General features: G+C 45.3%; 2 protein-coding genes across 51 annotated transcripts in view; one reads left to right on the top strand and one right to left on the bottom strand.

Moving 5' to 3' along the window:
* LOC118375805 (collagen alpha-1(XVIII) chain-like) overlaps positions 1-24,882 on the bottom strand; it is a 39,568-nt gene that overhangs the window by 563 nt on the left and 14,123 nt on the right. The window contains 40 exon segments of the mRNA XM_052500284.1: positions 108-305; positions 427-1,029; positions 1,162-1,188; positions 1,191-1,194; positions 1,303-1,430; positions 1,572-1,636; positions 1,767-1,926; positions 2,061-2,183; positions 2,299-2,333; positions 2,434-2,487; positions 2,598-2,625; positions 2,770-2,835; positions 3,004-3,072; positions 3,353-3,406; positions 5,115-5,150; positions 5,276-5,353; positions 5,448-5,507; positions 5,857-5,892; positions 5,996-6,025; positions 6,121-6,204; positions 6,636-6,671; positions 6,791-6,889; positions 6,989-7,015; positions 7,105-7,176; positions 7,356-7,487; positions 14,220-14,264; positions 15,809-15,865; positions 16,005-16,139; positions 16,242-16,295; positions 16,400-16,483; positions 16,574-16,636; positions 16,829-16,855; positions 18,564-18,770; positions 18,877-18,894; positions 19,052-19,206; positions 19,820-19,876; positions 20,519-20,594; positions 20,732-20,785; positions 20,954-21,034; positions 22,625-23,172. Of these exon segments, the coding sequence (XP_052356244.1) occupies positions 108-305; positions 427-1,029; positions 1,162-1,188; positions 1,191-1,194; positions 1,303-1,430; positions 1,572-1,636; positions 1,767-1,926; positions 2,061-2,183; positions 2,299-2,333; positions 2,434-2,487; positions 2,598-2,625; positions 2,770-2,835; positions 3,004-3,072; positions 3,353-3,406; positions 5,115-5,150; positions 5,276-5,353; positions 5,448-5,507; positions 5,857-5,892; positions 5,996-6,025; positions 6,121-6,204; positions 6,636-6,671; positions 6,791-6,889; positions 6,989-7,015; positions 7,105-7,176; positions 7,356-7,487; positions 14,220-14,264; positions 15,809-15,865; positions 16,005-16,139; positions 16,242-16,295; positions 16,400-16,483; positions 16,574-16,636; positions 16,829-16,855; positions 18,564-18,770; positions 18,877-18,894; positions 19,052-19,206; positions 19,820-19,876; positions 20,519-20,594; positions 20,732-20,785; positions 20,954-21,034; positions 22,625-23,172 (3,965 nt within the window).
* Positions 7,494-14,211, top strand: LOC127916937 (uncharacterized). Of its 50 annotated transcripts, none has more exons than XM_052500262.1 (9): positions 8,171-8,283; positions 8,971-9,016; positions 9,326-9,370; positions 9,506-9,595; positions 10,397-10,438; positions 11,542-11,598; positions 11,820-11,852; positions 12,728-13,030; positions 13,679-14,211. In XM_052500262.1, the coding sequence occupies exons 1-9, from the start codon at positions 8,212-8,214 to the stop codon at positions 14,143-14,145; spliced, it is 1,155 nt and encodes a 384-aa protein (XP_052356222.1). In that variant the 5' UTR covers positions 8,171-8,211; the 3' UTR covers positions 14,146-14,211. The 50 variants fall into 50 exon arrangements, 40 of the variants coding, with proteins under 40 accessions (XP_052356240.1, XP_052356239.1, XP_052356212.1 ...); XM_052500244.1 differs by lacking the exon at positions 11,820-11,852 and adding exons at positions 10,748-10,789; positions 11,865-11,897 and having other exon boundaries at positions 8,971-9,061; positions 9,326-9,595; positions 10,397-10,570; XM_052500243.1 differs by adding an exon at positions 10,748-10,789 and having other exon boundaries at positions 8,971-9,061; positions 9,326-9,595; positions 10,397-10,570.

Here is a 24,882-nt window from a genome sequence, read left to right as displayed (position 1 = left end):
ACAGACAAATGGTTTGGGACGGTTGCTGCCAATTACTTAAATTATATGGAATGATACTGGGATTCTGAATGAAGCTGAAAATGCATCTCAGTCTTAGCCGACTGTACCTTTAGGTTGACGATGGGCATGCGGTCTCTGTCTGACTTGCGGACGATGCTGTAAAGGTCCTGGAGCTTGGAGGAGAGGAAAGCCCGGAAGGTTCCCTTCAGCCCAATGGCCCGAGCCTGGTTGAAACACAGGAAGTCTGCCCCTCTGATACCCCGCATGTTACCCCCCTGGGGGGCGTTCAGGGCGACCAGGTGAATCTGCAGAAGGAAAGAAGAAGTCTTTAAAAACGTGCTTCCCATCACATCCACAATCAGAAGTATTTCAGCAGTGGCATGTTTTTAGGTTACATTTATGACATTTAAATCACTGGCTACTCACGCTTGGGCCTGACGTGTGTTGGTGGCTGGGGGTCTCAGGGGGTCTGGGTCTGCGTTGTGGGGTTACAGGGTAGCGGGTGTCTGTGTAAACTGGGTTCTGTGGGACAGGGGCTGGCTGGGGCTGGACAGGGTCAGGGTTGTGCTGTCGGTCTGTATAACTGGGGTACCGTGGATCAGTGTGTGAGGGGTATCTGGGGTCTGAATGTGAGGGGTAGCGTGGATCTGGCTGAGCTGGGTAGCGTGGATCTGGCTGAGCTGGGTAGCGTGGATCTGGCTGGGCTGGGTAGCGTGGATCTGGCTGGGCTGGATAGCGTGGATCTGGCTGGGCTGGATAGCGTGGATCTGGCTGGGCTGGATAGCGTGGATCTGGCTGGGCTGGGTAGCGTGGATCAGGCTGGGCTGGATAGCGTGGATCAGGCTGGGCTGGGTAGCGTGGATCCGGGTGAGTCGGGTAACGTGGGTCGGGGTGAACAGGGTGTTGTCCCTCAGGCTGTGGCTGGTGGGGGTCTAGCTGTCTGGGGGGTTGCTCTGTGGCCGTGTTAGAGGGATGGTCTGGCTGGTAGTAGACCACTGGAGGAGGGTCGACTGCTGCTACCTCATTACCCTTCAGATGGATACAGGCAGAGAAATCATGTCAATAAGATTCACTAATGTGATTAATAACTTCATTAAGTGATTCCTTCACTGTCACAATAGTTTGTCAGCATTTCTCAAGTGCACATTTCCAACGACTTACCTGGGCAGGGGGTAAAGCTATGTGTGGTCCAAGCTGAAAGGTAAAACTTCCAAGTTAATCATGTAAACATTAACAAAGGATGAAGGTGTTGTATTTTATAAATATAGTGGCTTGCATCCATTACACCGGTAAACACTGCACCTGGATTTGCCGGAAGCCATCTCGTACTCTGATGTAAAAGTCTGTTTGGTCGACCAGATACACCAACGCCCCTCTGCCTGTCGTCTGGCTGTGGCTGTCATCGTGTCATATGACCTCAGCACCATCACCTGTTCAAACGTGGACGACAAGGAGCTAAATGATGCCACATCCTGGAAGTGGTGTATATATCATCACAGTGAGGCCCTGTCCAGAAACAGGCCCTAACCTCCTAGACCCTACACTAGGAATGGAGGGGTTAACAGACTCACCCCAGAGGAGTGTCCATCAGTTCCAGGTGGGCCAGGAGGGCCCGGAGGTCCAGGGATGCTGATGGCTGAGATGTAAAAAGATCACATTCATTGAAGCTGTTAACCAAGGAGCTACTGTACTTCATGTCACCAGAAAGTTGTGTTCCTGCCTATGTACTTTATGTATGAGTGTGTGTGCGAGAGAGTACGCCTCACTCTGTGTTGGCCTGTAGGCTCCAGGTGAGGAGGATGATCCTGAAGGTCCGGGGGGCCCCGGTGGGCCTGGGTTCCCTTGCCTGCCTTCGTACTCTCTTCCTGGGTTACCTGGAGGGCCCTGGGGCCCTGAAGGACCGATGATGGACTCTCCCTTTGGCCCCTGGAGATCGATAGATCTTGCTCATTAAAACTTTCTAATTAAATTCCATTGTACATGTCTTTTGATGCAAGGCACTGATTAAACGTGGAGAATGCAGTAAAATAAAATGGCTGTTGTTCAGTGGTTATTCTTACCGGAAGTCCTGGAGGTCCAGGTTGACCACCCTGTCCACCGTAACCGCCACCATAATATCCTCCGGCTGGCTCGCCCTTCTCCCCCTTCATCCCCGAGTCTCCTCTCTCTCCCTTCATCTCCCTCTGCAGGGACACGCACACACACACACACACACCACGTCATTTGACCTCACGTCAAACACATACAGATGCATGGCGGGTTGTGAGTGTAGAGCTCCTTTGTCGTTACGTCACTTACCTTGAAGGTGTAGATGTCAAAGTTGGACGTGAGACCTAGAGTGGAGACGATAGAACGTGAGTTCAATCAGCTCAATCTCGTGTGTTAGTACACCTAAGGCCAGCGGAGGTAAATAACTAGCTGGTCTTACTGTACCTGGTACCCCGGGTATTCCTGGTACTCCACGATCACCTTTGTCTCCTTTGGAGTCTGATGGGTGGAGGAAAAAGGCCAACATGTAAGCCAACACATGACATCGTTTTACATGTAATGTTCTATGTCATGGTGTGGGACTGGCCAATGAGAATGAGTTGACTTACCAGGATATAACCGTGATACATCATCCCTCTGAGTGTGAAACAGAACAAAGGAGAGAAGAGTTACACTACTGTACCTTGGAAAGAGACCCTATCAAACCTGACTGACTACAGCATATAACTCACAACACCAACGTCTGGGAAAGATACAATACTGGATCAGACATCTACTCACATTGAACCTGTCCAGAGGTACTGCTGGCCCGGGGGGTCCGGGTGGGCCAGGTGGTCCTGGAGGACCCTAAAAACATGGATCAATCTGGGTTAAACTGATGCCCTGTCTGGGTCATGACGGTCTAATCATACCACTGCTTTTATGAATGATTTGACATGCTGACCTCTGGGTTGCATCCTAACAGTCTTTCATGTATGAATCCCATCAATCACCAACCAGCGGTGTCATACTTACTCCATATCCTCCAGTCCCTCCTGCTGAATCCCCCCTCTCTCCTTTGACACCATTCAACCCAGGACGGCCCTGTAACCAACACACTGGTTCACATTCAGCAGCAGTCCATCACCATGTTAATACTGAATGGGAAATAGCACACTTGGATTCTTTCTAAGTCACACTTCAGTGCCATTTAGCAAACACTCTTATTCAAAGCGACTTTGTCATGTGTGCATATATTTGTACATATGGGTGGTCCTGGGAATCAAACTCACTGTCTTGGCATTGCAAGCGCCATGCTGCCATGCTCTACCAACTGAGCTACAGAGCACCACCACTTGGCTAATAGCTGAACAGAGATACTTACCGGTCTACCTGGCATGCCTATATCTCCCTTTAGACCAGCTGGACCATAGGGACCCTATAGAGACAGAGAACAATATAAATCTACCAGCTGGTCCCTATAGAGACAGAGAACAATATAAATCTACCAGCTGGACCCTATAGAGACAGAACAATATAAATCTACCAGCTGGACCCTATAGAGACAGAACAATATAAATCTACCAGCTGGACCCTATAGAGACAGAGAACAATATAAATCTACCAGCTGGACCCTATAGAGACAGAACAATATAAATATACCAGCTGGACCCTATAGAGACAGAACAATATAAATCTACCAGCTGGACCCTATAGAGACAGAACAATATAAATCTACCAGCTGGACCCTATAGAGACAGAACAATATAAATCTACCAGCTGGACCCTATAGTGACAGAACAATATAAATCTACCAGCTGGACCCTATAGAGACAGAACAATATAAATCTACCAGCTGGAGAACAAACAATATAAATCTACCAGCTGGACCCTATAGATACAGAACAATATAAATCTACCAGCTGGACCCTATAGATACAGAACAATATAAATCTACCAGCTGGACCCTATAGATACAGAACAATATAAATCTACCAGCTGGAACCTATAGAGACAGAACAATATAAATCTACCAGCTGGACCCTATAGAGACAGAACAATATACATTTACCAGCTGGACCCTATAGAGACAGAACAATATAAATCTATCAGATGGACCCTATAGAGACAGAACAATATACATTTACCAGCTGGACCCTATAGATACAGAACAATATAAATCTATCAGATGGACCCTATAGTAACAGAACAATATACATTTACCAGCTGGACCCTATAGAGACAGAACAATATAGATCTACAGATGGACCCTATAGAGACAGAACAATATAAATCTACCAGCTGGACCCTATATAGAGACAGAACAATATAAATCTACCAGCTGGACCCTATAGATACAGAACAATATAAATCTACCAGCTGGACCCTATAGAGACAGAACAATATAAATTTACCAGCTGGACCCTATAGAGACAGAACAATATAAATCTAGAACAATAGTAAAGAACAATATACTTTACCAGCTGGACCCTATAGAGACAGAACAATATAAATCTACCAGATGGACCCTATAGAGACAGAACAATATAAATCTATCAGATGGACCCTATAGTAACAGAACAATATACATTTACCAGCTGGACCCTATAGAGACAGAACAATATAAATCTATCAGATGGACCCTATAGAGACAGAACAATATAAATCTACCAGCTGGACCCTATAGATACAGAACAATATAAATCTACCAGCTGGACCCTATAGAGACAGAACAATATACATTTACCAGCTGGACCCTATAGAGACAGAACAATATAAATCTATCAGCTGGACCCTATAGAGACAGAACAATATACATTTACCAGCTGGACCCTATAGATACAGAACAATATAAATCTATCAGATGGACCCTATAGTAACAGAACAATATACATTTACCAGCTGGACCCTATAGTGACAGAACAATATAAATCTACCAGATGGACCCTATATTAACAGAACAATATACATTTACCAGCTGGACAGAGACAGAACAATATAAATCTACCAGCTGGACCCTATAGAGACAGAACAATATAAATCTACCAGCTGGACCCTACAGAAACAGAGAGCTATATACAGTACATCCATGGTTATCGATGGCTAATCAGAAACAAAGCATGTCACTGTTAAAGGAGAGTACTTACAGGAGGTCCCTCAGGTCCCGGGAGTCCCTTCTCTCCCTGCACACACAGAGGTGAAAGGGTATCAACATTTTATGTTGCATGGCACATATAAAAGAGATGGACAAGCATAATAACATACAGTATTTCTACCAACTATAAATCTCGTGTGTGGTTTTTCTCACCGGTTGAGACCCCAGCCCTCCCAGGTACAGGGGTCTTCCATCAGGCCCCATGATAATACCAGGTTCTCCTTTCTCCCCCTGGACAGGACACAGGGTGGAGACATGTCAATACTTCATGCAATTTTCCCTGTACTGTACAGAAAACAAGATATGAATTAAGTTATTACCAGACCTTAGCTGCGTATCCTGGCTGTCCAGGCTCTCCTGTATCTCCCTTTGGTCCCATAGGCCCCTACAGAAGAAGTTGTGATCAGTATAAATAACAACCTTGTGTGTGTATGTTTTTAAAAGAGAGTTCCATTAACATGTTTTAGACAGTTTTCAACATACAACTAGTAGGCCGTACAACATTGCTTTTTGAAATATTAGGGAGCACTATTAAGGTGTTTCAACTGAAATATATATAAAATAAAAAAATCCATTAACATGTTATACAATCGTTTTTGCTGCAATCTCCACTATACATCTAGATCAACATTGTCCGTTTGGTGTGTTTCAACTGTGATACATCTTTAGAAACAGTCAAGGTAAGTGTCTCCACTCCACTGTGGGTTCATTGGCAGTGTGATACTGATACATACTGGGAATCCTGCCCGGCCGGGAAGACCTGGTCCTCCCTGGAGAAAAGGAAATAAGGGTTAGGGTGACTATAAAACATAAGACATTATAAAACTGCATGTAGAGTAACATAGTGACTTGTCTGCTGAGTCAAATTCTCACCTGTCCTTGATTCCCAAGAACTCCATCAAACTACAACGAGACAGAGACAGGTAGGTCAGTTGTGTCACTGAAACATCACTATGATCCAGAGCAGACAAGACCGTACAGTACACAGCCACACTCACGCTGCCTGAGGTCTGGTAGATCTGTCCCGGTGGGCCAGGGGCTCCCGGAGGTCCAGGGGGCCCCCCTTCACGTCCTGGCTCACCCTACAACACCACACACACACACACAACAGCATGAGAGCCATGGGACACGCAATAGATGACTTACGCTACCGTTCAAAAGTTTGGGGTCACTTAGAAAAGTCTTTGTTTTTGAAAGAAAAGCAAATGTTTTGTCCATTTTAAAATAACATCAAATTGATTAGAAATACAGTGTAGACATTGTTAATGTTGTAAATGACTGTTGTAGCTGGAAACGGCGTACAGAGAGAGGCCCATTATCAGCAACCATCACTCTTGTGTTCCAATGGCACGTTGTGTTAGCTAATCCAAGTGTGTCATTTTAAAAGACGCATTGATCATTAGAAAACCCTTTTGCAATTATGTTAGCACAGCTGAAAACGGTTCTGATTAAAGAAGCAAGAAAAGAAAAAAATCAACCACCAAAATATGGTAATTGGGAGTAGGTAACTCACCCTTTCTCCTCTGTCTCCCCTCTCCCCTTTGTCTCCCTGTGTATACACAAGAAACAAAACAGAATAGGTTAGTGCACTTTGTGTGGGTTACTCTAAAGCCTAAGTAACGTTCTAATAGAGTCTGGGGAGGTGGCTGAGGGATAAGAATCTTCTACCAATTGTCCTGGGAATCCGTCCATCCCTGGTGTTCCATCCCGTCCTCTTGCTCCCTCGCTCCCCTTCTCTCCCGAAAGCCCAGGCAAACCAGATCTTCCCTGTATGATGACAGGAATACAGTAAGCATTGCTATATAACAAAGATATGGCCTCCAATCAAACTTAGCAATATATTCAAAGGGATTTCCTGGTTCTTACTGGAAGGCCTGCGATTCCGGGCGGACCCTGAAAAACAATGGATATGTGACTATGTCTTAGTTGACGTGATCGTAAAGGCAATCCAAATTATGAGTGAATGGCAATGTATAGATCACCTGTGGTCCTGGAATCCCTATCACTCCAGCAACACCATTGACCCCCGTCACTCCGGAACCCTCCCCGTCACCCTACACAGAGAGGACACAGATACAGTTCAAAAAAGACAATTCCACAAAAATATATGTAGTCAAATATACAGTATGTAGTCAATTTGGTAACAATTTGAATGAAGAGAGCTGTGGGGTGGGAGGTTAAGCTGTAGTTGATGTAGTCTGGGTGGGTGGCAGGAGTTGTGTACAGTACTCACATAACGCACAGGGTAGGACTGTCCGGGGGGTCCGGGTGGTCCTGGAGTCCCAATCGGTCCCATGGGCCCAGGAAGCCCAGCCAAGCCCCCCTGCCCTGTCTGACCAGGCACTCCAGGGTCACCCTGAGAACCCTGGTGGTTAGGAGCGAAGAGGTGAGAGACAGAGAGAGATTGTAAAGATGTGTGTGTAAAAATCAGCAGTCCATTTACATGTAGACATAATTGACACAGCATGCTAACAGACAAATAAAGAAGCATTCCACAAAATTGGAAACACATTTAAGCTGAATTATTACTATAACAAGCAATGTAAATCAATATTGAAAATAATAAAAAACAATTATAAAAACCAATGACTGCATATAGTTTAGTTCCAATATTAAACATCCAGACTGATGGTAAAATATCTTAAGCAACGACATGCTATTTAAGATGTTATGTCAGAAGACAAACAAGCAAATGTTCCATTTGTCCTATAATGAAACACTGGGAATTAGAGTTTTTCTCAGTGAGTTGATTCCCCCATGTGATGAATGCAGCCGAAACCAAGGAACCAATAGTATGCAGATGAAAACAAGGAACCAATAGCAGGGGACCCAGTAGTACCTGTGACCCATCACCTTCACTAAAGATACTGGTCAAAAAGTTGCAGAAGGCAGACAAAGAGTTTTGCTAGAGGGAGACAAGCATAAGCATAAAATCCTCACACCCCCACCAACATCATGTTTAGACTATTGATCTCTAGGAGAGTCCCACCACCAACATAATGTTTAGACTATTGATCTCTAGGAGAAGTCCCACCACCAACATAATGTTTAGACTATCGATCTCTAGGAGAGGTCCCACCACCAACATAATGTTTAGACTATTGATCTCTAGGAGAGGTCCCACCACCAACATCATGTTTAGACTATTGATCTCTAGGAGAGTCCCACCACCAACATCATGTTTAGACTATTGATCTCTAGATGTCCCACCACCAACATCATGTTTAGACTATTGATCTCTAGGAGAAGTCCCACCACCAACATCATGTTTAGACTATTGATCTCTAGATGTCCCACCACCAACATCATGTTTAGACTATTGATCTCTAGATGTCCCACCACCAACATCATGTTTAGACTATTGATCTCTAGATGTCCCACCACCAACATCAATGTTTAGACTTTGATCTCTAGATGTCCCACCACCAACATCATGTTTAGACTATTGATCTCTAGATGTCCCACCACCAACATCATGTTTAGACTATTGATCTCTAGATGTCCCACCACCAACATCATGTTTAGACTATTGATCTCTAGATGTCCCACCACCAACATCATGTTTAGACTATTGATCTCTAGGAGAGTCCCACCACCAACATCATGTTTAGACTATTGATCTCTAGGAGAAGTCCCACCACCAACATCATGTTTAGACTTTGATCTCTAGAGAGTCCCACCACCAACATCATGTTTAGACTATTGATCTCTAGGAGAAGTCCCACCACCAACATCATGTTTAGACTATTGATCTCTAGGAGAGGTCCCACCACCAACATAATGTTTAGACTATCGATCTCTAGAAGTCCCACCACCAACATAATGTTTAGACTATTGATCTCTAGGAGAGTCCCACCACCAACATAATGTTTAGACTATTGATCTCTAGGAGAAGTCCCACCACCAACATCATGTTTAGACTATTGATCTCTAGGAGAGGTCCCACCACCAACATAATGTTTAGACTATTGATCTCTAGGAGAGTCCCACCACCAACATCATGTTTAGACTATTGATCTCTAGGAGAGGTCCCACCACCAACATCATGTTTAGACTTTCGATCTCTAGAAGTCCCACCACCAACATCATGTTTAGACTATTGATCTCTAGGAAGTCCCACCACCAACATCATGTTTAGACTATTGATCTCTAGGAGAAGTCCCACCACCAACATAATGTTTAGACTATTGATCTCTAGGAGAGGTCCCACCACCAACATAATGTTTAGACTATTGATCTCTAGGAGAAGTCCCACCACCAACATAATGTTTAGACTATTGATCTCTAGGAGAGGTCCCACCACCAACATAATGTTTAGACTATCGATCTCTAGGAGAGGTCCCACCACCAACATAATGTTTAGACTATTGATCTCTAGGAGAGGTCCCACCACCAACATAATGTTTAGACTATTGATCTCTAGGAGAAGTCCCACCACCAACATAATGTTTAGACTATTGATCTCTAGGAGAGGTCCCACCACCAACATAATGTTTAGACTATTGATCTCTAGGAGAGGTCCCACCACCAACATAATGTTTAGACTATCGATCTCTAGGAGAAGTCCCACCACCAACATCATGTTTAGACTATTGATCTCTAGGAGAAGTCCCACACCAACATCATGTTTAGACTATCGATCTCTAGGAGAGGTCCCACCACCAACATAATGTTTAGACTATTGATCTCTAGGAGAGGTCCCACACCAACATCATGTTTAGACTATTGATCTCTAGGAGAGGTCCCACCACCAACATAATGTTTAGACTATTGATCTCTAGGAGAAGTCCCACACCAACATCATGTTTAGACTATTGATCTCTAGGAGAAGTCCCACCACCAACATAATGTTTAGACTATCGATCTCTAGGAGAGGTCCCACCACCAACATCATGTTTAGACTATTGATCTCTAGGAGAGTCCCACCACCAACATCATGTTTAGACTATTGATCTCTAGGAGAAGTCCCACCACCAACATCATGTTTAGACTATTGATCTCTAGGAGAGTCCCACCACCAACATAATGTTTAGACTATTGATCTCTAGGAGAGGTCCCACCACCAACATCATGTTTAGACTATTGATCTCTAGGAAGTCCCACCACCAACATCATGTTTAGACTATTGATCTCTAGGAGAGGTCCCACCACCAACATCATGTTTAGACTATTGATCTCTAGGAGAGTCCCACCACCAACATCATGTTTAGACTATTGATCTCTAGGAGAGTCCCACCACCAACATCATGTTTAGACTATTGATCTCTAGGAGAGGTCCCACCACCAACATCATGTTTAGACTATCGATCTCTAGATGTCCCACCACCAACATCATGTTTAGACTATTGATCTCTAGATGTCCCACCACCAACATAATGTTTAGACTATCGATCTCTAGGAGAAGTCCCACCACCAACATCATGTTTAGACTATTGATCTCTAGGAGAAGTCCCACCACCAACATCATGTTTAGACTATTGATCTCTAGGAGAGGTCCCACCACCAACATAATGTTTAGACTATTGATCTCTAGGAGAGGTCCCACCACCAACATCATGTTTAGACTATTGATCTCTAGGAGAGGTCCCACCACAAACATCATGTTTAGACTATCGATCTCTAGAGGTCCCACCACCAACATCATGTTTAGACTATCGATCTCTAGATGTCCCACCACCAACATCATGTTTAGACTATTGATCTCTAGATGTCCCACCACCAACATAATGTTTAGACTATCAATCTCTAGGAGAAGTCCCACCACCAACATCATGTTTAGACTATCGATCTCTAGATGTCCCACCACCAACATCATGTTTAGACTATTGATCTCTAGAAGTCCCACCACCAACATCATGTTTAGACTATCGATCTCTAGGAGAAGTCCCACCACCAACATAATGTTTAGACTATCGATCTCTAGGAGAAGTCCCACCACCAACATCATGTTTAGACTTTCGATCTCTAGAAGTCCCACCACCAACATAATGTTTAGACTATCAATCTCTAGGAGAAGTCCCACCACCAACATCATGTTTAGACTATTGATCTCTAGGAGAAGTCCCACACCAACATAATGTTTAGACTATTGATCTCTAGGAGAAGTCCCACCACCAACATCATGTTTAGACTATTGATCTCTAGGAGAAGTCCCACCACCAACATCATGTTTAGACTATTGATCTCTAGGAGAAGTCCCACCACCAACATCATGTTTAGACTATTGATCTCTAGGAGAAGTCCCACCACCAACATCATGTTTAGACTATTGATCTCTAGGAGAAGTCCCACCACCAACATCATGTTTAGACTATTGATCTCTAGGAGAAGTCCCACCACCAACATCATGTTTAGACTATTGATCTCTAGGAGAAGTCCCACCACCAACATAATGTTTAGACTATTGATCTCTAGGAGAGGTCCCACCACCAACATCATGTTTAGACTATTGATCTCTAGGAGAAGTCCCACACCAACATAATGTTTAGACTATTGATCTCTAGGAGAAGTTCCACCACCAACATCATGTTTAGACTATTGATCTCTAGAAGTCCCACCACCAACATCATGTTTAGACTATTGATCTCTAGGAGAAGTCCCACCACCAACATCATGTTTAGACTATCGATCTCTAGGAGAAGTCCCACCACCAACATCATGTTTAGACTATCGATCTCTAGGAGAAGTCCCACCACCAACATCATGTTTAGACTATCAATCTCTAGGAGAAGTCCCACCACCAACATCATGTTTAGACTATCAATCTCTAGGAGAAGTCCCACCACTAACATCATGTTTAGACTATCGATCTCTAGGAGAAGTCCCACCACAAACATCATGTTTAGACTATCGATCTCTAGGAGAGGTCCCACCACCAACATCATGTTTAGACTATCGATCTCTAGGAGAGGTCCCACCACAAACATCATGTTTAGACTATTGATCTCTAGGAGAAGTCCCACCACCAACATAATGTTTAGACTATCGATCTCTAGATGTCCCACCACCAACATCATGTTTAGACTATCGATCTCTAGGAGAGGTCCACCACCAACATCATGTTTAGACTATCGATCTCTAGATGTCCCACCACCAACATCATGTTTAGACTATCGATCTCTAGGAGAGGTCCCACCACAAACATCATGTTTAGACTATCGATCTCTAGATGTCCCACCACCAACATAATGTTTAGACTATCGATCTCTAGGAGAGGTCCCACCACAAACATCATGTTTAGACTATCGATCTCTAGAAGTCCCACCACCAACATCATGTTTAGACTATTGATCTCTAGGAGAAGTTCCACCACCAACATCATGTTTAGACTTTCGATCTCTAGAAGTCCCACCACCAACATCATGTTTAGACTATTGATCTCTAGGAGAAGTTCCACCACCAACATCATGTTTAGACTATTGATCTCTAGGAGAAGTTCCACCACCAACATCATGTTTAGACTTTCGATCTCTAGAAGTCCCACCACCAACATCATGTTTAGACTATCGATCTCTAGAAGTCCCACCACCAACATCATGTTTAGACTATCGATCTCTAGAAGTCCCACCACCAACATCATGTTTAGACTATCGATCTCTAGGAGAGGTCCCACCACCAACATCATGTTTAGACTATCGATCTCTAGAAGTCCCACCACCAACATCATGTTTAGACTATTGATCTCTAGGAGAAGTCCCACCACCAACATCATGTTTAGACTATTGATCTCTAGGAGAAGTCCCACCACCAACATCATGTTTAGACTATTGATCTCTAGAAGTCCCACCACCAACATCATGTTTAGACTATTGATCTCTAGAAGTCCCACCACCAACATCATGTTTAGACTATTGATCTCTAGGAGAAGTTCCACCACCAACATCATGTTTAGACTTTCGATCTCTAGAAGTCCCACCACCAACATCATGTTTAGACTATTGATCTCTAGGAGAAGTTCCACCACCAACATCATGTTTAGACTTTCGATCTCTAGAAGAGTCCCACCACCAACATCATGTTTAGACTATTGTCCCACCACCAACATAATGTTTAGACTATTGATCTCTAGGAGAGGTCCCACCACCAACATCATGTTTAGACTATCGATCTCTAGAAGTCCCACCACCAACATCATGTTTAGACTATTGATCTCTAGGAGAAGTTCCACCACCAACATCATGTTTAGACTATTGATCTCTAGATGTCCCACCACTAACATCATGTTTAGACTATTGATCTCTAGATGTCCCACCACCAACATCATGTTTAGACTATCGATCTCTAGAAGTCCCACCACCAACATCATGTTTAGACTATTGATCTCTAGGAGAGGTCCCACCACTAACATCATGTTTAGACTATTGATCTCTAGGAGAAGTCCCACCACCAACATCATGTTTAGACTATTGATCTCTAGGAGAGGTCCCACCACCAACATAATGTTTAGACTATCGATCTCTAGGAGAAGTCCCACCACCAACATCATGTTTAGACTATTGATCTCTAGGAGAAGTCCCACCACCAACATAATGTTTAGACTATCGATCTCTAGGAGAGGTCCCACCACCAACATAATGTTTAGACTATCGATCTCTAGGAGAAGTCCCACCACCAACATCATGTTTAGACTATCGATCTCTAGAAGTCCCACCACCAACATCATGTTTAGACTATCGATCTCTAGGAGAAGTTCCACCACCAACATCATGTTTAGACTTTCGATCTCTAGAAGTCCCACCACCAACATCATGTTTAGACTATTGATCTCTAGGAGAAGTTCCACCACCAACATCATGTTTAGACTTTCGATCTCTAGAAGTCCCACCACCAACATCATGTTTAGACTATCGATCTCTAGGAGAAGTCCCACCACCAACATCATGTTTAGACTATCGATCTCTAGGAGAAGTCCCACCACCAACATCATGTTTAGACTATTGATCTCTAGGAGAAGTCCCACCACCAACATCATGTTTAGACTATTGATCTCTAGGAGAAGTCCCACACCAAACAGCACCAAATAAACAAGGTCAAAGTGAAAATAGCTATATATTTAAGATTTAGAGGTGGGATAGTATGGGTGTATTTGAGAGCTCACCCTCTCTCCACTGGGCCCTGGAAGACCTAGATCACCAGCTTCTCCCTGCGGATGAGAGAGAGATAGAGAGAAAGAGACAATCATCTCAAAAGGATCCCTATACAAAGGTCCAGTTCTGTGCTGTATACAGTGATATATAAACTCAGCAAAAAAATAAACACCCCTTTTTCAGGACCCTGTCTTTCAAAGATAGTTTGTAAAAATCTAAATAACTTCACAGATCTTCATTGTAAAGGGTTTAAACACTGTTTCTCATGCTTGTTCAATGAACCATAAACAATTAATGAACATGCACCTGTAGAATGGTTAATACACTAACAGCTTACAGATGGTAGGCAATTAAGGTCACAGTTCTGAAAACTTAGGACACTAAAGAGGCCTTTCTATTGACTCTGAATAACACCAAAAGAAAGATGACCAGAGTTCTTGCTCATCTGCTTGAACATGCCTTAGGCATGCTGCAAGTAGGCATGAGGACTACAAATGTGGACCAGGGCAATAAATTGCAATGTCCGTGCAGTGAGATGCCTAAGACAGCACTACAGGGAGACAGGACGGACAGCTGATCCTCCTCGAATTTGCAGACCACGTATAACAACACCTTCACATGATCAGTACATCCGAACATCACACTTACGGGACAGGTACAGGATGGCAACAACAACTGCCCAGGTTACACCAGGAACGCACAATCCCTCCATCGGTGCTCAGACTGTCCACAATAGGCTGAGAGGCTGGACTGAGGGCTTGTAGGCCTGTTGTAAGGCAGGTCCTCACCAGACATCACCGGCAACAACGTTGCCTATGGGCACAAACCCACCATCGCTGGACCAGACAGGACTGGCAAAAAGTGCTCTTCACTGACGAGACGTGGTTTTGTTTCACCAGGGGTGATGGTCGGATTTGCGTTTATCGTCGAAGGAATGAACATTACACCGAGGCCTGTACTCTGGGGCGGGATAGATTTGGAGGTGGAGGGTCCGTCGTGGTCTGGGGGAGTGTGTCACAGCATCATCGGACTGAGCTTGTTGTCATTGCAGGCAATCTTAATGATGTGCATTACAGGGAAGACATCCTCCTCCCTCATCTGGTACCCTTCCTGCGGGCTTATCCTGACATGACCCTCCAGCATGACAATGCCACCAGCCATACTGCTCATTCTGTGCATGATTTCCTGCAAGACAGGAATGTCAGTGTTCTGCCATGGCCAGCGAAGAGAACGGATCTCAATCCCATTGAGCACGTCTGGGACCTGTTGGATCGGAGGGTGAGGTGCATCCATGTGCTGTCCAGTTTCTGGTGCAGTCCATGAGGAGGAGCTGCAATGCAGTACTTAATGCAGCTGGTGGCCACACCAGAAACTGACTTACTTTTAGGGGACACATTATTCCATTTATGTTAGTCACATGTCTGTGGAACTTGTTCAGTTTATGTCTCAGTTGTGGAATCTTGTTATGTTCATACAAATATTTACACATGTTAAGTGTGCTGAAAATAAACGCAGTTAACAATGAGGACGTTTCTTTTTTTGCTGAGTTTAGTATGATCAGTTGAGCTAAAATAAAATAAGTCTCCTCCCTGTCTCATACCTTCTCTCCGCTACTGGGTCCTGGGGTTCCAGGCCTGCCAGGTGGACCAGCGGGCCCCTGAAAAACACAGCATGATATCAATACATAATGGTCAACAAATCAAGACATTAATTTCAATGCTGTAGTTGTGCTGTCTACAGTTAACTAGGCACAAAACATATTGTCACGTCAGATATAGTAGAGAGAGGGTCCTCACTGGTAGGCCACGGGCCCCGTCCTGTCCGGGAGGTCCAGGGGGCCCGAAAGAGCCTGACCCATGGGAGCTGACACCACCGGCTGAGGGGCCAGGGGGACCTGGTGGGCCCGGGGGGCCTGGTAGACCACGGAGAGTCTAAAGAAACAGTCAACACAACAGTCTTGGGTTTCACAATATACAGTTTGGGAAAAGTCGTTTTTCTGGGCCAAACTCAAAATCTCTGTGGCTAAAACATACCTGTATTTTCTCCAAATCTGGGAATCCTCCGGAGCCTTCCACATCCACAAATGTCTAGGGACAAATGAAGAACATTAAAAGTGGTATATTGGTATATTCATGTCTGATCCACATAAATTAATGGGCTGAATGGCCTGATGCTGTAGTGGTTGACTCACAGCGCGATCAACTGTCCCTGGGCCTGGGGGTCCAGGTGGCCCTGGAGAACCCCTGGGTCCTGGGTAACCATCACCACGATCCCCCTGGAGAGGTCACAGGGAAAACACTCAGTATTTATCCTCCGATAATATTCAAATACTCATGCTCTTAAATAAATGGCTTCTGGCCTTTACCTTTTGTCCTTTGACCCCTGAGTCTCCTTGTGTTCCTGGGAACCCTCTGTCTCCGGCAGGTCCCTGAGTTGTGGTGGGACAGAGAGAGAAGACACAGCTTAGTGAGGCTGACACTGTCTGACCACTGCTACTGACCACCACCGCTTATCAATAATGACATCTGACTACCACTGTATTTCTCCTCACACAATTAACAATGAATAAAAACCCATGACATGAGATCAATGGGATAAAACATCAGAAAGTGACACTCACTAATTTGCCATCCTCTCCTGGATCCCCCTGGGGAATGAAATAGATATGGTTTGTTACAGTCAATTCAAAGAAAATGTACAAGTACTGAGACCAAATAAAGTGAGAATGCTCTACCAGAATACAGTGCCTACGGAAAGTATTCAGACCCCTTGACTTTTTCCACATTTTTTTACGTTACAGCCTTATTCTAAAACTGATTAAATAAATCAGCAATCTACACACAATACCCCATAATGACAAACCATAATGACAAAGCAAAAAACGTTTTTTAGAAATGTTTGCAACCCCCCCCCCCCCAGAAAGACCTTATTTACATAAGTATTCAAACCCTTTGCTTATGAGACTAGAAATTGAGCTCAGGTGCATCCTGTTTCCATTGATCATCCTTGAGATATTTCTACAACTTGATTGGAGTCCACCTGTAGTAAATTAAATTGATTGGACATGATTTGAAAAGTCACACACCTGTCTATATAAAGATACTACAGTGCATGTCAGAGCCAAAACCAAGCCGTGAGGTCGAAGGAATTGTCCGTGGAGCTCCGAGACAGGATTGTGTCGAGGCACAGATCTGAGGAAGGGTACCAAAACATTTCTGCAGCATTGAAGGTCTCCAAGAACACAGTGGCCTCTATCATTCTTAATTGGAAGAAGTTTGGTACCACCAAGACTCTTCCTAGAGCTGGCCACCCGGCCAAACTGAGCAATCGGGGGAGAAGGGCATTAGTTTGGGAGGTGACCAAGAACCCGATGGTCACTCAGACAGAGCTCAGACGGAGATGGGAGAACCTTCCAGAAGGACAACAATCTCTGCAGCACTCCAATAATCAGGCCTTTATGGAAGAGTGACCAGACGGAAGCCACTCCTCAGTAAAAGGCACATGACAGCCCGTTTGGAGTTTGCCAAAAGGCATCTAAAGATTCTCAGACCATGACAAACAAGATTATCTGGTCTGATGAAACCAAGATTGAACTCTTTGGCCTGAATGCCAAGCGTTATGTCTGGAGGAAACCTGACACTAACCCTACGGTGAAGCATGGTGATGGCAGCATCATGCTTTGGGGATGTTTTTCAGCGGCAGGGACTGGGAGACTAGTCAGGATCTATGCAAAGATGAACGAGCAAAGTACAGAGAGATAGTTGATGAAAACCTGCTCCAAAGCGCTCAGGACCTCAGACTGGGGCAAAGGTTCACCTTCCAACAGGATAACGACCCTAAGCACACAGCCAAGACAACGCAGGAGTGGCTTCGGGACAAGTCTCAATGTCTTTGAGTGGCCCAGCCAGAGCCCGGACTTGAACCCAATCTAACATCTCTGGAGAGATGTGAAAATAACTGTGCTGCAACGCTCCCCATACAACCTGACAGAGCTTGCAAGGATCTGCAGATAAAAATGGGAGAAACTCCCCAAATACAGTTGTGCCAAGCTTGTAGTGTCATACCCAAAACGACTCGAGGCTGTAATTCCTGCCAAAGGTGCTTCAACAATGTACTGAGTAAAGGGTCTGAATACTTATGTAAATGTAATATTTCAGTTGTTTATTTTTAATACATGTGCAAAAATGTCGAAAAACTTGTTTTTGCTATGTCATTATTGGGTATTGTTTGTAGATGGTTGAGGGGGAAAAAACGATTTCATCCATTTTAGAATAAGGCTGTTGCGTGTGGTAAAAGTCAAGGAGTCTGAATACTTTCCGAATGCATTGTATGTCAGACGGTATGGGACAACTCACCGCCTCTCCCTCTGGTCCCTGGGGTCCTGCTGGTCCTTTGGCCCCTGGGGGCCCCATCGGTCCCATTGGACCAGCCACTGGCTGCACCACAGAGCCGTCCCCTAGCCTCACAACCTGGGCAGCTGGCCCCCCAGGGCCAGGAGGGCCAGGGGGACCAGGTACACCACGGTCCCCCTTGGAGCCTGGGTAACCAAACCCAGAACTGCCCTGTGGGAAGAAAACAATCAACTACCTATTTAATCTGATCACTTCAATGACTAGCTAAAATGAAGTCAAATAAAAAGAAGCTGGGAAGGACAAAGTCAAAACATACCTTCAAGCCTTTGTCTCCCTGAAAGGAAAAGGAGACAAAGACAAGTTGTAAGTAATGTTGGAACTATTACGTGTCTCAGAGGCATGTATGTGGTCTGTCTGAATCAGATGTAATCAGCTATGGGGGTCATCAGTTATAGGGTGTGTATAACACACATTACTGTGCCAGGCAGTACCTTTTCTCCACGTTCTCCTCCGCCTGATGAAGAGCCAGAGGAAGAAGCAGAGCTGGAGAAAGACCCCGATTCCCCCTTTGGCCCGGCGGGACCTCTGTCCCCTGGACTGCCCTTCTCCCCTCTGTCCCCCTTCACTCCGTTAGAACCAGTAGGGCCTGACGACACACAGAGAGACACAGAGAGAGGAAGAGTTGGGTGTTAGAATAGACGTCAGAAGTAACATCGTTGTCATCATCGGCATGAATGTTGCTGTCATCATCACTTTCACTAGCATCCCCTATCCTCAGTTAGCGTCCTACTACCCTTTGTCCTCCCCTTCCACAGAGTTTCATGCCAACCTGCTCCACAGAGTTCCATGCCAACCTGCTCCACAGAGTTCCATGCCAAACTATTCCACAGAGTTCTATGCCAATCTATTCCACAGAGTTCCATGCCAATCTATTCCACAGAGTTCCATGCCAACCTACTCCACACAGTTCCATGCCAAACTACTCCACACAGTTCCATGCCAACCTACTCCACACAGAGTTCCATGCAGACAGGACATGTTGAGGCCAACCTACTCCACAGAGGCAGACATGACATGAGATCTCATCAACCTAGTCCAGTGCAGATTCCCTGAACTCTGACATGGAGTGGTAAGGGTATACTGTCCTGAAATCAGGGACTGGTTGTCAGGGAACTCCACTGGACCTCATTGGAGAGTGTTTATGATATAGCCCGACAGACAGACGGACAGACAGACAGACAACGTTTCCAGTGACCTACCTGGTTGACCTCCTGACCCTGGTCTGGACTCTACTGAGGTCTGATGATTCCTGTCACCTACAGTCAATCAACACAAACACACTTACCTGCATGCCTAGTTCGTACACTAGAAAACGCTAACAGTGATCAACAATCCCCTGGCGGGTAGGAGCGTTGGGCCAGTAACCGAAAGGTTGCTGGATCGAATCCCCGAGCTGACAAGTTAAAAATCTATCGTTCTGCCCCTGAGCAAGGTAGTTAACCCACTGTTCCCCAGGCACCGATGACGTGGATGTCGACAAAGGCAGCCCCCCCCCCCAGAGGGGTTAAATGGGGAAGATACATTTCAGTTGAATACATTCAGTTGTACAACTGACTAGGTATCCCCCATTCCTTTTCCTTTCCAATCAGCCACTCTTGAAGGAAAATTAAAGGTAATGTCTACCTTCTCCACTAGAAGGTGCTAGTGTGCTGTATATCCCAGCATACTGTATGTAACGAGCAACAAGGTTCTCAAGTAGTGCGGTATTATACTAGGTACATATTTCCCTGACAGATAGTTTCACAATTTTTACATCAACAGTTTTTGTTAGCACTGCAGTTACTCTAAATATAGCTTGGTTGGTTCACTATTATATGCGCATTTTCAATAAACCTAAGTAATATTTTAGAGGATAACTTTACAGATGATATCATCATTGTTCGACTCAGCCCACTGACCTGTCTCTGAGAGCCTGTCGCTCACTGATGATGTCAGAGGGGGCTCTGGCACCGGTCGGAGAGATGGAGGGGTGGTCTGACAGGAGGGAGGAGAGGAAGGTTAGACAGGACAGACAGACCCTGATCCAATACTTTCACAGTAAATCCTTCCTTCTATTTCCACATCACAGAATAGATTAACAGGACAACATAGGATAAAGAAGATTCCTTTACAGTTTTGCCGGTTTCTCTTCTGTCCCCATCCCCACTGCCAAAGTCACCTGAGGCCTGAGAGAGAGACAGAGAAAGAGAGAGAGAGAGAGACAGCGGAAGAGAGAGAGAGAGAGACAGCAAGACAAAAAGAGACAAGTCAAGGCATTTGAGAAAACGTTAGTTGACATGAATCATATCATATTCCTTCTAAACTGTGTCTGGTTCTACAGTCTAATCACTCACAGCGTCTGAGTCATCATCATCTTCACAGAGTAGCTCAGCTGCTCGAGGGTTACCCACCACGTTCAGCTCAGCGATCGCCCCCTGCACAACACGCACAGACACACACACACACAGTGACACAGACAAACACACTGATGGCTGTGAGAAAGGAGATACTGTATAGCCATTGGTGCAGTATGAATTTAATGATGCTAGTCAGGATCAAAGCCATTAATATACAATCAAATGTAAAGAGGATGTGTCTGACTGACCGTGGCCTTACTAACTCAGAACAGACAGAGTCTTGCTGAAACAACAGACAGGGTTCTAAATCTCTCCCAGGGGCCTGATAGAGTTAGACTATGAGAATGACAGGGTTCTAAATCTCTCCCAGGGGCCCGATAGAGTTAGACTATGAGAATGACAGGGTTCTAAATCTCTCCCAGGGGCCTGATAGAGTTAGACTATGAGAATGACATGATTCTAAATCTCTCCCAGGGGCCTGATAGAGTTAGACTATGAGAATGACATGGTTCTAAATCTCTCCCAGGGGCCTGATAGAGTTAGACTATGAGAATGACAGGGTTCTAAATCTCTCCCAGGGGCCTGATAGAGTTAGACTATGAGAATGACAGGGTTCTAAATCTCTCCCAGAGGCCTGATAGAGTTAGACTATGAGAATGACAGGGTTCTAAATCTCTCCCAGGGGCCTGATAGAGTTAGACTATGAGAATGACAGGGTTCTAAATCTCTCCCAGGGGCCTGATAGAGTTAGACTATGAGAATGACAGGGTTCTAAATCTCTCCCAGGGGCCTGATAGAGTTAGACTATGAGAATGACAGGGCTAAATCTCTCCCAGGGGCCTGATAGACTATGAGAATTAGAAATCTATGAGAATGACAGGGTTCTAAATCTCTCCCAGGGGCCTGATAGAGTTAGACTATGAGAATGACAGGGTTCTAAATCTCTCCCAGGGGCCTGATAGAGTTAGACTATGAGAATGACAGGGTTCTAAATCTCTCCCAGGGGCCTGATAGAGTTAGACTATGATAATGCACGTTTCAACACACTGTCTGTTAAAAACAGCAGGTGTGAGTGAAATGAAACCTAAACCCTCACATTGGGGGTAAATCCCTCACTAATCGCTCCCTCAGGAATCTCAGTCAGGTATGTGTCACTGGCAACAGGAAAGCCAGACAGCCAGTCACATCTCACTAACACAGCACTACTAACCCCTCCTCCCTCTAGTAAATCTATTTGCTGACCTGGCCTGACGTCTGGCCTTTCAACTTTGACCCCTCAGCATAGTCACTGACCCGTCTAAACACATGTGATGGTCACATGGGGTTTGACACCAGAGCGAGGGTTGAGGGTGGGGGTGCAGAACAACAGAGACTTTAGAGGAAGAGTTATACATACCAATGTTTTACATGAGAGAACAATAAAGATGCTTTACATGAGAGAACAATAAAGATGTTTTACATGAGAAAACAATAAAGATGTTTTTCATGAGAGAACAATAAATATGTTTTACATGAGAGAACAATAAAGATGTTTTACATGAGGGAACAATAAAGATGTTTTACATGAGGGAACAATAAAGATGTTTTACATGAGAGAACAATCAAGTTTGAGGTAAATATGTGTGGTCAGGTCAGCATTAGAGGTGTGGTTGGCGATCCATACTGTACCTCGAACCTGTCAGGGTCCGCGCCTCCCGCCTGACCCACGAAGATGCCCGCCCCGCTGTCCAGCTCCATGTCATCCGGCGAGCGCTCCAACTTCACCGTCTTCCCAGAGGCGTCGCACCCCATGAAGAAGGTCACCTGGTCGTTGAACACGGACAGAGAGAACTTGGTCCAGGAGACTAGGTCCAGGGAGGGCACGGTGAAACTAGCGGCCAGGTACGAGGCCTCAGAGTCGGGCTCTGTGTAGTAGAACAGAATCTTCTGATTCCTGCCGTCAGCGTCCGGGGCGCTCAGCTTCACCCCCACGTACATGAACTTCTGGGAGGCGTCTGTGATGGAGAAGAGGACCCCGGGGCTGGAGGGGAGGATTTGGAAGACCAGGGAGAAGTCTCTGTAGAAGGGGTTGGGGAGGTGGGCCAGGGCCGGCTGTCCCGCAGCTGTCAGCCCGTCCTGCCCTCCGAAGTAGTAGGCGGGTTTCCCCCCTGGACCGGCCTGGGAATCATCAGGAGGCAGGTCTCCGATCAGCTGCAGTAGAGTCACACCACTCTCTCCTGCAGGGGAGGAGACAGGACAGGAGGTGAGGTTACACACACGAAGCCAGCACTTAGAGTACAGGAGTCCCATTGTCCCAGTCCAGAAACAAAGCACTAGCCCTAACTTAGGTCCCAGGGCACTGTGTAGATCTGAAAACATTGGATAGCAGTATAATAAATATGTCACCTTGCATTCTGATTTGTCCAATTCTTTCAGACTAGTCTACATGAAGTGCCCAGGGCTTCTTTCAGACTAGTTTACATGAAGTGCCCAGGGCTTCTTTCAGACTAGCCTACATGGAGTACCTAGGACTTCTTTCAGATCTTGTCTACATGGAGTACCTAGGACTTATTTCAGACTAGTCTACATGAAGTACCTAGGACTTCTTTCAGATCTTGTCTACATGAAGTACCCAGGGCTTCTTTCAGACTAGTCAACATGAAGTGCCCAGGGCTTCTTTCAGATCTAGTCTACATGAAGTGCCCAGGGCTTCTTTCAGATCTAGTCTACATGAAGTGCCCAGGGCTTATTTCAGACTAGTCTACATGAAGTGCCCAGGGCTTCTTTCAGACTAGTCTACATGAAGTGCCCAGGGCTTCTTTCAGACTCGTCTACATGAAGTGCCCAGGGCTTCTTTCAGACTAGTTTACATGAAGTGCCCAGGGCTTCTTTCAGACTAGCCTACATGGAGTACCTAGGACTTATTTCAGACTAGTCTACATGAAGTACCTAGGACTTCTTTCAGATCTTGTCTACATGAAGTGCCCAGGGCTTCTTTCAGACTAGTCAACATGAAGTGCCCAGGGCTTCTTTCAGATCTAGTCTACATGAAGTGCCCAGGGCTTCTTTCAGATCTAGTCTACATGAAGTGCCCAGGGCTTATTTCAGACTAGTCTACATGAAGTGCCCAGGGCTTCTTTCAGACTAGTCTACATGAAGTGCCCAGGGCTTCTTTCAGACTCGTCTACATTAAGTGCCCAGGGCTTATTTCAGACCAGTCTACATGAAGTGCCCAGGGCTTCTTTCAGAATAGTCTACATGAAGTGCCCAGGGCGTCTTTCAGATCTAGTCTACATGTAGTGCCCAGGGCTTCTTTCAGATCTAGTCTACATGTAGTGCCCAGGGCTTCTTTCAGATCTAGTCTACATGTAGTGCCCAGGGCTTCTTTCACATCTAGTCTACATGTAGTGCCCAGGCCTTCTTTCAGATCTAGTCTACATGAAGTGCCCAGGGCTTCTTTCAGATCTAGTCTACATGAAGTGCCCAGGGCTTCTTTCAGATCTAGTCTACATGTAGTGCCCAGCGCTTCTTTCAGATCTAGTCTACATGAAGTGCCCAGGGCTTCTTTCAGACTAGTCAACATGAAGTGCCCAGGGCTTCTTTCATACTAGTCTACATGAAGTGCCCAGGGTTTCTTTCAGACGAGTCTACATGAAGTGCCCAGGGTGTCTTTCAGACTAGTCAACATGAAGTGCCCAGGGCTTTTCATACTAGTCTACATGAAGTGCCCAGGGTTTCTTTCAGACTAGTCTACATGAAGTGCCCAGGGTGTCTTTCAGATCTAGTCTACATGTAGTGCCCAGGGTGTCTTTCAGACTAGTCTACATGAAGTGCCCAAGGTGTCTTTCAGATCTAGTCTACATGAAGTGCCCAGGGTTTCTTTCAGACGAGGTCTACATGAAGTGCCCAGGGCTTCTTTCAGACTAGTCAACATGAAGTGCCCAGGG

Source organism: Oncorhynchus keta, unplaced genomic scaffold (assembly GCF_023373465.1).
Source record: "Oncorhynchus keta strain PuntledgeMale-10-30-2019 unplaced genomic scaffold, Oket_V2 Un_contig_10132_pilon_pilon, whole genome shotgun sequence".
In the NCBI taxonomy this organism is placed as follows: Eukaryota; Metazoa; Chordata; class Actinopteri; order Salmoniformes; family Salmonidae; genus Oncorhynchus; species Oncorhynchus keta.
The sequence above is the reverse complement of the archived record's forward strand: the minus strand, read 5'-3'. Positions and strand labels throughout refer to the sequence as shown.